Below are 14,637 nucleotides of genomic sequence, written 5' to 3' on the forward strand. Positions count from 1 at the left end.
AAAATACAGAACAAAATGGTGCTTATGAAGTCTGTAAAAACTGCCAAGCAACTTCATAACTGACAGAGTTTCTGCTCACTGTGAACAATACAGCAGAAGAGCAAAAAGGATGCAATAAACTCCATTTGGAATTGGCCGGTATCCAAAGGTCGGGCATCCTTAGTACCGTTCATCTATTCTCGGTCGTCTTTGAATTCCTTATGTCCTTCATAGATATTAACTTGTTCTCATTAACGCTGTAAACAAACTAAATGACAGATCGCGTTCAAAATTGACATTATTCAACTTAACCAACTTAAAAAAATAAAAATTTTCAGCGGAAAATTACAAATTTTCCCAGTATATATTTGACAGAATGTACATGGCGAATTACAAACAAACGCATTAGAGAGATGAATTGTATTTTTTCAACATTTCGCACAGAAGATTGAACAGACGTAATGTTTCTTCCGAGCAACGAAAACGAAACGGATTTGCAAAAAGGAAGCCTATAGACGGATTTCATGCCAACTCGTCTTAAAAGTTGGCAGCACCATCTTTGATAGCAGTGAAACGTTGTGGGTGTAAATACATTGGTCATTAAAGCAACTTTGTATATATGAAATAAGTTTTTTTTTAAAGTGCCAACATTTTTTTTTTACAAAATTTTATAACTCAAAAACTATAATATCTACAAAATTCTGGTCAAACAAATGAAATGTAGAAAATTGTTAAAATTTTAATTAAAAAACACTAGAAATTTCTTAAAGAAAAAATATTTAAAAAATTGAAATTCATTTTTCTCAAAAATGCAAAAAGCCCTTACAATTTCCAATAAGTCACCCATACATCGGAAAATGGGCACTTTTACAGTTTTTCTAACAACTTTCTCATGTTTTTTTTAATCACAACTAATTCAAATTTTGTTTTAAGATAGCGATATAGTGTATTCGACAAAGTATTAAAACTTATTAGAATATAAACTTTTATCGATACATCAACTTTCTATCTTTTATAGTTTTTTGTATACATGGCATTTTTGTATGGAGACTCCTGAAAAAATAAGGTTTTACTCATACCATTTTTGTGTGTAAATTCTCGCGTTTGACATGCTTCTAAATGGAAAAAAAGTTTGCAAAACATGTGAATTGAGATAATTTATACATAAAAGTGTTACGAGTTAAACATTAATATGTAGTAATTTTTCAACGACATCATGAACAAGTTAGAAAAACTCTTTTTCTGTAAAAGTGACCATCTTCCGATGTATGGGTGACTTGTTGAAAATTTTAAGGCTATTTAATTTTTTTCAGAACTTAAAACAATATTTTTTTGTGAAAAATAAATTTAAATTTTTAAAATATTTGTTTTATCTTATTTTCACTCATTTTGCCTCATTTTTCTGTCAGTTCCAGTATTTATTGGTTATCTAATAAAAAGCTCACCGCCAACATGTTAAGCTGAAGGTTCACAGGGAAATCAGCGGACAGTGTAGAACAAAATCAAGAAAGATTAACCTAAAGTGATAAACATGGTTGGGGTAAAAGCTTATGAGCAGTTAAAGAGAAAAGTTAGAGATGTAGTGTACCGTACAAAAAATTCTACCACACGAATTAATTGGAAAGAAAACATAATTGAGGGGCTTAGAATGCAAGGGGTGTAAGTGACTTTATCGATTTCTCTTCATCAACTTTTTCTTTAGTTAATAACTCAACTACAAAAATGTTCTAATTTGAGTTTGCTATAGAATCCGATAGATGAGGTTTTCATCTATCTTCCACTTTGTCAATACAGCTGGGAATGAGTTTGCCGCTAAGTCATGACCAGAAGAGGGAGTCGATGTAGAGAAATCGATCAAATCACTTACACCCCTTTCATTCTAAGCCCCTCAATTATGAAGTATGTTTGAGAATTCAATAATAACAAAACAATATGGTTTTATTTTCTTTACAAAGAAAAGGTATTCAGAACTTTCGAAACAGTCTATGTTTTAATCTAACCCCTAAATCACATACAGTGCCGTATGAATCACCAATGTAGTAAATAGCGATAGACTTCATTCCATCTTCTAACATAGTAAAATTTTCCTGCTTCTACAATATGCATATATCTCATTAGACATTTGAATCTGCTGCGTAAGCCTGGGAAACCATATTCCCCAATAACACGCCACATTACGTCCTCTTCAACCGTCTAGAATGTGGGTCTACCAGTCTATTCGGGGATTATATTTCTCGTATTTGTTCACCCATTCGTTCCGCAGCATTGATTCAACGAATGTCCAATACTGAAGACAGGGCAAAATCAACGAAGAAAGCCCGACATCGAAGGTACGTGTGTGAACATACCGAACCAAACTTTGCCCCTAAGACAGTGTGGCAACACCTGGCCGAAAGGTGGTTTACTCATCCCCTTTATATTCATTTCCTAAGGTGGGCTTTTTATGGCAATAGGTATCTGCGTATTTATATCTAGCGAACAAAAGCAATCGTTACCGACTCGGTTCCACTGGAATTATAGCATTGAAACGGGGAATTGCATGGTATCTACATTTAGGGGTTTTATCTTGGGTGGGCGGATTTTGCAATGCGATATTTACAAATGATAGAAACTCTGCCCCGCACAACAAATCTGACATATTGAATATCTTGCAAAAATACAGCAGCCCCAGAGTTGCTGAGAGCTTTATCGCTCCATGCTTGTAGGATTTTGAATAATTTATGTGATCGTATAATGGCAGAGCGTTATAACATAACCAACACATTACCACCGGTGCATAACTTTAGGCGAATAAGACATTCATCGTGCAGAAGACTTTACATGATAACATGAATAACGCACTGCAAAGAGTGCAGTCGGAATTCTGTAAGCGAAAATAAAAGATATTTTCTCCCTTATTCTGCACCGCGAGTGATGTAATATAATCAATTCCCCGGTTTATTTGGAAGGCCACTTTACTCTTTAGCTGCTTTTTTATAACCGACTCTAGAACAGAAGGGCTTACTCGACCATTATGACAACTATAGTGAAGTATCCCACACAGGTGTATTTTTTAAGTGCACAATCCATTTTGGGAAGTCTTTATTTAGTCTTCTTCGCGTTAAACAAACTATTTATCAGCACTGTGTTTCTACCAGTTCAAATAAATAACCGCTAATGACAAATGTTTGACTATCGTGACCCGAGGAATAAAAATAAACACCCACAAGTTCTCTGTTCGACTGCGGTCCACATGACTCGGCGCGCGTGTTCTGTTCGACAATCACTCTTTCGTTCCGACAGATGGTAGTGGGCGCATAGCAGATGAACTGATGAGCCTGTATGGACCCCGCAAGAGATGTTATTATTCAACTTTCAGTTCCACACACATCAACAAGTTAACCGCCATTAGTGGGCGGTATTTGAACTTATGTTTTCCATGCACTTCACCAGCTCCCTCCCTCCCTCCCTCTATTTATTATGATTATCATTCGGCATCGATATCTTCTTAGAAATGACAACTGAGATGTGTTCTCAAAGATTTGCCCGCCGACGATTGTTTAATGAAAGTTCATGTAAAACCAATACACTCACCTTGATGCTCTGGTGTGGTGATTGTGATCGGCATATCGTTCGAATCCAGCATCTGATTGTTGCCGCCGATGCTGTGGTTGCTGCTGCTGGTGGCTCCGGAGGTGGCAGGAGGGCTCTCCAGTGGGGGCGAATTCTCGCGAACGCACGACATCAATCCGGCTGACATCTGAAAATGGAAGCAAGAAATACGACAAACGATGAGTAACAGCTTGGAATAATGAACGGATAGAAATCATAAGAACGCTGCGGTATACGAACGACTATCCGACAGGCAGCTAACGAGCCATAAATATCTGACATGGGCGATAAAATTTGACGTCGAAGGGAAGCGACCATGATATGCTGAACATTTGTGCTGTAAAATATGCCACCGGGAAAGATACTGCAGCCGAGTGTCACCCACTGCATGTGGAGTCAATCTTCATCAAGTCTACGATGCTTCTTGCTGCCAAGATCATATCAGTTCGTTCGTATTCATATCTTTTGAGGAAGTCTGTACTTATACAGTATACACTACAAACCTATGCTAGTTTATCGCGGATTGGGCTTGTTATTTGCAATCGCATCTGCCATTGTGTTTCGGAAATTGTTTCCAATTGTATGTGGTATACTGTCTCGTCAGTGTCGTTTTATATTGGAGCGCAATTCAAAATGACAATGACTCCCAGAATCCCAACACTAGAGACATATTTCCAGAACATCTCATCCGAATGGACTGAGGGCTGGCGAAGCATGGGTGAATCGTGGTTAGCCAACTCGTTTATGTTTGGTTATTTAGATTGTGCGGATTTAGAGGCGAATGAAGTGCAAAGTTGAAAGCCTCTCAAAAACAAAGAATGGAATGGAATGGATTGTGTTCCAGTGGTCAAGTGGATAGCGTATATCACAACGGGGAATCGAGTTCGATTCCCGTTCTGGGCGGGGGATTTTTAGTCAAATAAATTTCTTCCGACTGCAGTGCAAAAGCTTGCTTGCTTGCCACTTACAATACTTGCAAGGCGTATTATTATGCATAGAAATCTCACCTAAATATTAATAAAAATGTGGCAAGTAATACTATGTTGAGACGGCGAAGTTCCACTAGGAACGTTAATGCCAATAAAGAACAAGAAGAAAATTATTTAGAAAGTATCCGCGCTTGTTTGTCACAAGATGGCATTGGCATACCGTTTTGAACGGGACAGTCCTGATCTTTCAAACATTTATTGTCCTGTTGGAAGAAATGCTGTACCTGTAACTAAAATTGCTATTAATTTTGATGATTCTATTAGAATTCTTCAACATAAAAAGGAATAACTTTTTTTGGTTAGCGAGATGTAAAGTGTTCTAAAAAAATATAGAGGCTTGTGTTCAAGACCGCATTGTTGCACTATATTAGTTAGATCAGGTAAACATCCTCGTCATCCGGGTGAACATCTTCGTCATCCGCGCATTTTATAATAAAACAATCGATCAGTAATTGCAAAATAAGAGGCATCAGTCGATATTTAGACAATTTTTCATGTCCCCTATGCTTGAAGCAATTCGAACGTGGCACAATTTTATGGGGCACAATTGGACGGCATAGAAGTTTGAGAACACTTAATTCAATTCCCAGCTCTACAAAATCATATTAACTCAGGAATCAAATGAACTTGAAAATGTCAGTCGCAAAAGGCTTTGTAAAAAAATACTTCATTCCTCTCCATGCGTTTTTCATAAGTAATTATAAGGATCGCTTCCACCTGAGTGGGATTGCAAATAAGCAGAACTTTCGGTATTGGGTAGCTGCCAATCCATGGGTACTCAATGTACTATATTAAAACTCTCCAAAGGCTACAGTACATAAATTTCTAACCATTTCAGCATCTGAGTCCGATTCAGCGTGTCGAATATTCAAATGTCCGCCAAGGGCTTTTTTGTTGCAATCACTGGCCAATTGTTTTCGATAAAGATTTTTTTTCGAGTCTCCGAAATGATTTTGCTCTTGAACTTTGTATCGAGCAAAACCGATATGTGTGACATCAGAGAAACCGCTGACTGCTTGCTAGTTATAGCGAGAATCAGTATTAGAAACCGCGAATGGCTTATTGACGTGGGACTACGTCTAACCGGAACATATGGAGGGTAAAATGAAAACCTAAACACAGAAAATGCAGGAAACAATGAAAGATTTCGAATGCTTATAACTTGAACATTTCTCAATAGATGGGAGGGATGTTTGCATCAATTGATAGGAATTATTTCTACGCTTCTATCACAATGAATGAAATGTTACTCCTTTTTTTCCCGGCGTGGCGATGGGATAGTTTGCTTTTCTGTTACGCGTGGCTGGTGGTGCTTTTAGTTGCATGACGAAACTTGTTGCTGTTAGAAATCATGTCAAGCGAAACTTAGGGCATCTGATGGAAGGTTAGGAATGATTTTAGAAGTGGATAATTTAGACGCAAATATGCTTTTTTCGCACTGAAATGCATATAAACCATCGAAAAAAAATAAATGGACGATAACTTCGTCAAACATGGTTCATTTCATATACCGCACATAAAAATCGCACAAAAAAACCACACAAAAAAAGGTTTTTTCTGTATAGGAGAAAATTAACAGTATTATATTGAAGTCCTTCCCGGAAATTCAAAGTGGCATTTGTAAAAAAAATCAATTACAGGAATTATAATTAGTGAGATAAAAAGCTGGAGCACATCATCCGTGCCAGTTCGTTATAGGGTTATATGGCTCGTAAGCGGGTACATCTAAGAATGTTTGATTGATTGGATTTTTTCTCGGTTTCATTCACTCAATAAAATACTTCAAAAAATATGAAATAGTTATTTTTTTTTTTGCTTTACGGTTTGGTGTCCCGTTTTCATTACTGAACTATTTGGTCAGTCTAATACTAATCTAGTTGTATCAAAGAAACGCTGTAAGATGACATTTGTGGTTACAGTTTTTGTAAACAATGTTTAGTAATTCTCTAATCGTGTCAAAAGTTGTATTGATTGAACAAAATTTCAGAAGAAATACACTGCGCCAGGATTTTTGATACTGAAAAGCCAAATACGCGGCAAGAACATGCAGGAAAATTTGTGAAGTTTATTTTGTCCCAAAAATTTTAATGTTGATATACATTCCATGCCAAACCGAAATAGTGGTTCTCAGATTTTCGTGAAAAGTGGTAATTTTGTTCTTTACAGCATAACATTAGACCGGCATTTTTCTATTTTTATATTAAGGTGATCATTTCCTTTTTAGAGTGGCGGAAAAATCAACTTTTTCCCTTTTTTTTTTGAAAAATGTTTTTTTTAAACTCAACTAGTTCACAACCGATTTAGATTGTCGAGATATCAAATTAATGCTAACTAGCTACTCTTTCTTGGAAAAATGTTACACTCGCAAAAATTTTACATTTTGGTTTTGTCATTATGTATTGTATTTGTTTTTAATAGTTTTCATGGTCTCGGGACCAGGGGCGCTATTTTTTTTAATATTTTTTCTTGAAAGCTGAGGTTTTTTTTACATAACCAAAAATCAAAGAGGCTTTTTTTTATTCTTGAGTAATGATTTTTTGAAACTAACCGATGGTCCGAAAAATCAATTTTATCCCTTTTTTTCATCACAACAATTCGTAACTTTTGAGTTACTGGACCGATTCAGATATGTTCAGACATATCAAATTAAAGCCAATGAACTATTCTTGTTTAGAAAAATATTACACTTGGGGAAAAAATATATAATTTTGTTTTCGAAATTATTGGTTGTAATTGTTTTTCATAACTTACATGGTTTCGGAACCGAAGGCACCATATTTTTTATATTTTTTTCTTGAGAGCTGTGATTTTTTCACATAACATATCTGTATTTCAGAGAAGTGTCTTTTTTCGTGTATGAGTTATGATTTTTCAAAGTTAACATGTTTTCAGTTTTCTTTCAACATTCCTATTTGATTTTTGGAAAAAAGAAAAGAAAAGATTTTTCGTACCATCGGTTAACTTTGAAAAATCATAACTCAAGAACGAAAAAAAACACCTCTCTGAATTTTGGATATGTTTTGTAAAAGATACTCAGCTTTTAAGAAAAAATATTAAAAAAATATAGCGCCCTTGGTCCCGAGACCATATAAACAATAAAAAACAAATACCGTTCTGAATCATATTTCGGACAAAATTATATTTTGGACACTTTGTTCTAATATCTTGAAATGCTTAATGCACTGATGATATAACTATCAAATCAATATCACAATTGCTTCCTTAGAGTAAACCCTTGGTTTCACTATTATATCACATGAGAACTACATTTGAATTATGACATAATCGGTAAAAATCTATCAACACTACTCACTATCGTTTGTGTTTGACGTTTGCTTAGCGTGAGCACGTAGAACTTACCCCTTCATCAATATTTAAATTTCCCTCGTGTTTTATCAGTTCTCATCATCGTTATCAGGTGATGTGATTTCTTGGTAAGTGTTTCGCAGTTGACTATAAAATATAATAAAGAGTAATGTACCTTTCGTTCGAAAAATTACAAAATAAAGTGTCCGAATTTTGAATTCAATCTGTCCGAAATTTGATTTTTTTTATTAATGGTGTCCGAAGTTTGATTTTTATTCGCTTCATTTGAAAAGCATTTTATTCGATGATTTTTTCATGTTTTCGATCAAATAGGTACTAAAGTAGAAAGCTTAAAAGCATTTTGAACTAATTTATTAAAAATATCAACCAAACAATACCTGTGCATAAAGTTGAGATCTGTTTTCTGCATCATATGCCTTAAGCGTCCGAAATATGATTCAGAACGGTATATATGATACTGCTAGGGTACCGATTATAGTATGTTTAATACCAATTAGAACCAATTCTGAACATTTTTTTTAAATCAACGTCTCAACGTAGTTTTAAATACTTGCCTTATTTCTATTATTTCTTGGTTGCGATTTTTATGCCAAAAAACATGCCATGAATGTGTTCTGAGTGACAAGTTTTAAAATATGTGGGAGAGCACAGTGCAATTCACAAGAAATTTCTTTGACCAAAAATCAAGGGACAACACTGATATTACATAAACATTTAAAAACGAGAACCTTCAACTTCAACAATTATGAACATCATTATTCATTTTGAATCAATATAATATAAAACAAGAGAGTGCGTTCGATTGATTTTTATATGTGTCAAATGATGATTAGATGCGATCAGGACAACGTCATTCTACGATGAAGTGAGCTTTGCCAACATATCCGCAAAGATAACAAAGAACGCAAAAAAAAAACAAACAACTACGATTCCTACAACACAATCACATTCACTTGCGCGACGCTATCATGAGTAACATTGACACAATCTTTGCTTTGCCAGGCTAAAACGCATACATTGTCATGACATTGTTATGTGCTCAAACGAAAAATAAAGTCTTCATTGAGCTTCATTGCAACATTACATGTATTCGGCACCCACACGTTGCTGGATGTATTCGAATGAATGGCAAAAGTGAGGATTACCATACGTACATTTTAGGTTTGGTTAGTTGACAAAACACGCCTTGAGGAAATCGATAGTGTAATTTCCTCGGAAATCCCAGATCCGTCTACTGATCAACTAATCTCCAGTATTCCCGGATGGATCGCAATTTTGCATTCTGGAATCCGTTCGACTCAAGTCCAAGTCCAAGGGTTGTGTAAATGTGGCAACCTTGCCACACAATTTGACATAGACAACATTGAGCTTCCTGTTCTATTTCTGTGAAGAGTAATGAATTTTCGGGTGGTATGAACACGCATTGAATACAAAAATTATAAATGAAAAATAGACTCTACCGAAAAAAACAAAAATTATTTCTGATAATAATTTCATATCATGGATAAAGTTTTGGTAAATTTGGTAAATAGTTAAGTTAGGATGTGTTCTAAGTAATTAAAAACTTCAAGTAATAATTTTCATTCAAATTTAAACTATTTAAAATTACTTGGTCTTTCAATCTGATAGAGAGTATTTCTCAACGAAACTATTAATTATTAGCTTAATTTCATTTGTCTACATGGCGACAAAAATATATTATTTTTTTTATCGAACATGTTGTTTGTTCGATAAAAAAAATAATAAATGAATAAGGAATAGAATGGTTTGTTAATTTTTTTCGGGGGTCATCAACTTGACGTCCCATTCCACGGTATATCAAAAACATATCGAACACAAATATGAAAGCAAGAGTCATGAACGCTGCTCGTTTATCGTATATCGAATGACAAAGCGCGCCGTCATTTCCGGCAGCATAAACATCAAACACACTTTCGTTCAAATCGTTTCATACGTTCTATATTATCGATTACATTCCAACAATTTTATGGATCGTTGAACATTTATTTATTTATTTCTCTATTAATTTCATCTGACTGTAAGTTGTCAAACATTCTTGAAATACATTAGTTGTTTTTTATGTAACATTTAATATATTCACTAGCAACAATTTATATGGCAGTACAATGTTTGCCGGGTCAGCCAGTTTTATGATAAAATTTCCAAAAATCATGATCTCCTTCGCCAGTGTCTTCAGCATCTAAATATTCCATCATAGTAGATAACGTAGCCGGAAAGTTTGATTTATTGTTTGAATGAACTCAATAAAACACTTCAAAAAATATCATGTCCTTTTGGTTTTATTTGTCTTAAGTGCCTCGTTTTCACTCCAGAAGAAGTTTTACACAGATGGAATCATGAAATTATCCCAAAAGAACGGTAGGTTATAGATGATAATGGCCAATGTATACATGATACTTAATTAGTAAAAATGTCGTTCAGAAATTGACCAAAAACCGAAATTGACCAAAACATTCGTTTTGTTATTTGCGAATTCGAAAAAAACCAAAATGTTGCATCGATGCTACTGCGAAACCGAAGGTAATCATCGTAACATAAGTGACAAATTATGCTGGTCAATGTACATTATTGAAGACATATATTGTGCAGCAAATAAATGCAGATTGAACTGAAAAAAAATGGAAATACCGATATAATATTATCCTCCAAATTGCAATAGATGACACATCCACCATGTTATCGGTTTTTGTTGCTTCTAAAATCCGTTCTGTCAGACCACATTCAGATCTATGCATGGAGACTTACCGAATTTACCCACACTCGTCTATTTTATTTACGAACGGCCGCTAAACAAGTGAAACAGGTACAGGATGTAGGCAAGCACAGGTATCGAAAGGCACAGGTGAAAAACCAAAACAATAACAATCGCGTTGCGAGGCACTACCAAATCTTTCGTTTTCACAGAAGAATCATTATGAAACGATTATTCGCGATCACACATAATTATGCTGCTCACTGACTTAATTTTTGAACTAAAACTTCTTCTTCACTCCAAAATTCAAAAACACAATGTGCTACACATTGTAACAGTTTCAGTGTGGCACAAGCAGACAACACGTGCAGTCCGAATAGTACTAACGGAGTGACCGTCTCTTTGGAAACTAAACCGAAAACAAAACGAAAAGATCATATATCCTTTCGGTTTTGTTATGCATAGTTCTACACATCTAGCATACACAGCTACATACAACATGTTGGGTAGAATCCATGCCCACATATACTCTATGAGGGTATGATTTCTTTGGTATATCGTGATTTTTAGATTTTTGTTCGAATGGGTTGATAAGTTCATTGTTTGAGTGCGAAAATGAGGCTGTAACTGTATCGCCCATAATATTTTTTTTTTCCAAAATATATTTTTTATTAAGGCACATGTGGCGTTAGCCTGACGGGGCCGGGAGTCCAATATTTTGACAATTTTTGTCTTACAACTATGTTAGTAATATGTAACCGATTACTCGCGGTTGGCTCGAGGTTAGTATTACAAGTGTTCTCATAATTGATATGTTGCAGTCTTCGATGCTCTATACGTGTGCCCGACACGGGCTACTTCCTATTGGGATGCAGCTGACCATTAATCAGCAACGCTCCCTAGTCTGTACCCCATATCTAGCGTGGTGCGTCTTTCTCGACTCGAGGAATCCAGGATAGAATGGTCACTAGCCGGCGCAATCATCAGTTCGTGTAGAGTTGTCATGAGCGGTACAACCTTTGGCTCTTGTTGAATGATCAGTGGACTGCACAACCTTTGGCCCGTGCATCTGTAAAGAGTGTGTGTATGTATTGCCGCGACTAAGTAAAAGTTTATCGATCGGGTAGGAGGGTTATGAAACGGGGACACAACGAAGGAAACATCATTAAACGTTGACATCGGCGTTTCTGAGGAACAGGTATAGATGAAGCAGAAGATCAGGATCCCGGCTACCTAAGATATCCCGGACGGGGATATCCGATTGTCTGCCTTTTGCTCTCAGTGCTCTAGAGAGCTGAGAGCGAGCAGCATGGAACCGGATACACGACCAGACAACATGCTCGATGTCGTGGTAGCCATCGCCACAATCACAAAGATTGTTTGCTGCGAGCCCAATGCGATAGAGATGCGCGTTTAGGTTGTAGTGATTGGACATAAGCCGAGATATCACGCGAATGAAATCACGACCTACATTCAATCCCTTGAACCATGCACTCGTCGAGACCTTAGGGATAATCGTGTGTAACCAACGACCGAACTCATCTTCACTCCACATGCGCTGCCAACTAACGAGTGTGTCCTGACGAGGAATGTGAAAATATTCATTATAAGCAATTTGCCTTTCAAAAAGTGTGCCTTCTGAAGCGCCCACCTTAGCTAGCGAGTCCGCTTTCTCATTCCCCGGAATCGAGCAATGAGAGGGAACCCATGCTAAGGTAATCTTGAATAATTTTTCGACCAAAACACTCAATAGATGTCTTATTCTTGTTAGGAAATAAGATGAGCGTTTATCAACTTTCATTGAGCGGATTGCCTCTATTGAGCTGAGACTGTCTGAAAAAATAAAATAATGGTCGATGGGCAGTGTTTCAATGATCCCTAGAGCATAGTATATCGCACCCATTTCTGCGACATACACGGAACAAGGATATTTGAGTTTGAAAGAGGCACTGGAATTTTCATTGAAGATGCCGAAGCCAGTGGACCCGTTTATGTATGAACCGTCAGTAAAGAACATTTTATCAGATCCAACTTTCCCATATTTTTCCGAAAATATCGACGGAATAACATTGGAGCGCAGGTGATCTGGTATTCCATGGATTTTTTGTCGCATGGACAGATCAAAAATGACAGAGGAATTGCAAAAGTATGGGAAGCAAACTTGGTTGGAGATGCCTGGTGAAGGGTGCACGTCGTGGGTAAGGTACTCATGGTATAAAGACATAAAACTTGACTGAGGAGTCAGCTGGAGTAGATTTTCGAAGTTATCAATCACCAATGGATTCATGATCTTGCAACGGATGAGAAATCTGTAGGATAATTCTGTGAACCGAAGAGTAAGCGGGGGTACTCCTGCCAAAACTTCGAGACTCATCGTATGTGTCGAATGCAAACACCCCATGGCTATACGCAAGCAACGATATTGTATCCTCTCCAGCTTGAGAATATGAATCCTGGCAGCTGATCGGAAGCAAAAACTGCCATATTCTAACACTGACAATATCGTTGTTTTGTATAACTGAATGAGGTCTCCTGGATGGGCACCCCACCATGTTCCGGTTATTGTTTGGAGATAATTGATTCTTTGCTGGCATTTCTGTTTCAAATACGCAATGTGTCTCCCCCAGGTACATTTAGAATCAAAATATACACCCAGGTATTTGAAAAACATAGAGTGTTGGATCGTTTTGCCGGATAGGTAAAGCTGGAATTGGGCGGGTTCGTGCTTCCTAGAAAAAACGACCATTTCAGTTTTCTCCGTAGAGAATTCGATACCCAGCTTGAGGGCCCACGTGAACAGATTGTTCATGGTATCTTGCAACGACTTTTGCAGAGCGACGGGATTAGTACCCGTGATGGAAATAACTCCATCGTCAGCAAGTTGTCTCAGCGTGCAGTCTCTAGTTAGACAATCATCCATATCATTGACGTAAAAACTGTACAAGAGGGGGCTTAGGCAGGAGCCTTGCGGTAGGCCCATAAAACTGTAACGAGAAGATTTTGAGTTGCCATGAGAGAAATTCATGTGCTTTTCTGACAGTAAATTGTACAGGAAATTATTCAGAATTGGTAAAAGTCCACGATTATGAAGCTTCTCTGAGAGAATTTCCATGGAAACTGAATCAAATGCCCCTTTGATATCGAGAAAAACGGAAGCCATTTGTTCTTTGCGAGCAAATGCGATTTGGATTTCAGAAGATAGCAGCGCGAGACAATCATTCGTCCCTTTACCTCGGCGGAAGCCAAACTGCGTATTTGACAGCAAATTGTTCGTTTCGACCCACTTGTCTAAACGAAGTAGAATCATTTTCTCTAACAATTTGCGAATACAGGATAACATTGCAATCGGCCTATACGAGTTGTGATCGCATGCCGGCTTGTTGGGTTTTCGTATGGCTATCACTCTCACTTGTCTCCAGTCATGCGGGACAATATTCAGCTCCAGAAACTTGTTGAACAAGTTCAGCAAACGCTGTTTTGCCAAGTCGGGAAGATTCTTCAACAAGTTGAATTTAATCTTGTCCGACCCCGGAGCTGAATTGTTACATGAGAGGAGGGCAATTGAGAATTCTACCATCGAAAAATTCTCATAATCGCATTGGAGCGGAATATCGCGTACGACGCTTTGTGCAGGAACAGAATCGGGACAAACCTTCCTTGCAAATTTGAAAATCCAACGGTCAGAGTATTCCTCACTTTCATTGGTATGGTTCCAGCCACGCATTCTCCTAGCCGTATTCCAAAGAGTGCTCATAGCGGACTCCCTTGACAAACCATTGACGAACTTTCGCCAATATCCACGCTTTTTTGCTTTAATCAGACCTTTTAGTTTGGCTTCTAGAGCTTGGTACTTTCGAAACCATTCCACTAATCCAGTTTTCCTGAATTTTTTGAAAGCGGATGATTTTTCAAGGTAGACCTTTGAACATTCCTTGTCCCACCAAAGTGATGGAGGACGACGTCGGAAAGTGGTAGCCGGTACACGTTTCTTTTGAGCTTGAAGTGCGCTATCGTAAATCAAACTTGATATAAAATTAT

General features: G+C 37.1%; 1 protein-coding gene across 9 annotated transcripts in view; it reads right to left on the bottom strand.

Annotated features, from left to right (window-relative positions):
* LOC129771839 (bromodomain-containing protein DDB_G0280777) overlaps positions 1-14,637 on the bottom strand; it is a 237,822-nt gene that overhangs the window by 67,954 nt on the left and 155,231 nt on the right. For all 9 annotated transcript variants that reach the window (XM_055775921.1, XM_055775914.1, XM_055775920.1 and 6 more), the window contains one exon: positions 3,553-3,718. In XM_055775921.1, the coding sequence (XP_055631896.1) occupies positions 3,553-3,718 (166 nt within the window). The remainder of the gene's footprint in view (positions 1-3,552; positions 3,719-14,637) is intronic.

The sequence above is a fragment of the Toxorhynchites rutilus genome, chromosome 2 (genome assembly GCF_029784135.1).
Source record: "Toxorhynchites rutilus septentrionalis strain SRP chromosome 2, ASM2978413v1, whole genome shotgun sequence".
NCBI lineage: Eukaryota > Metazoa > Arthropoda > Insecta > Diptera > Culicidae > Toxorhynchites > Toxorhynchites rutilus.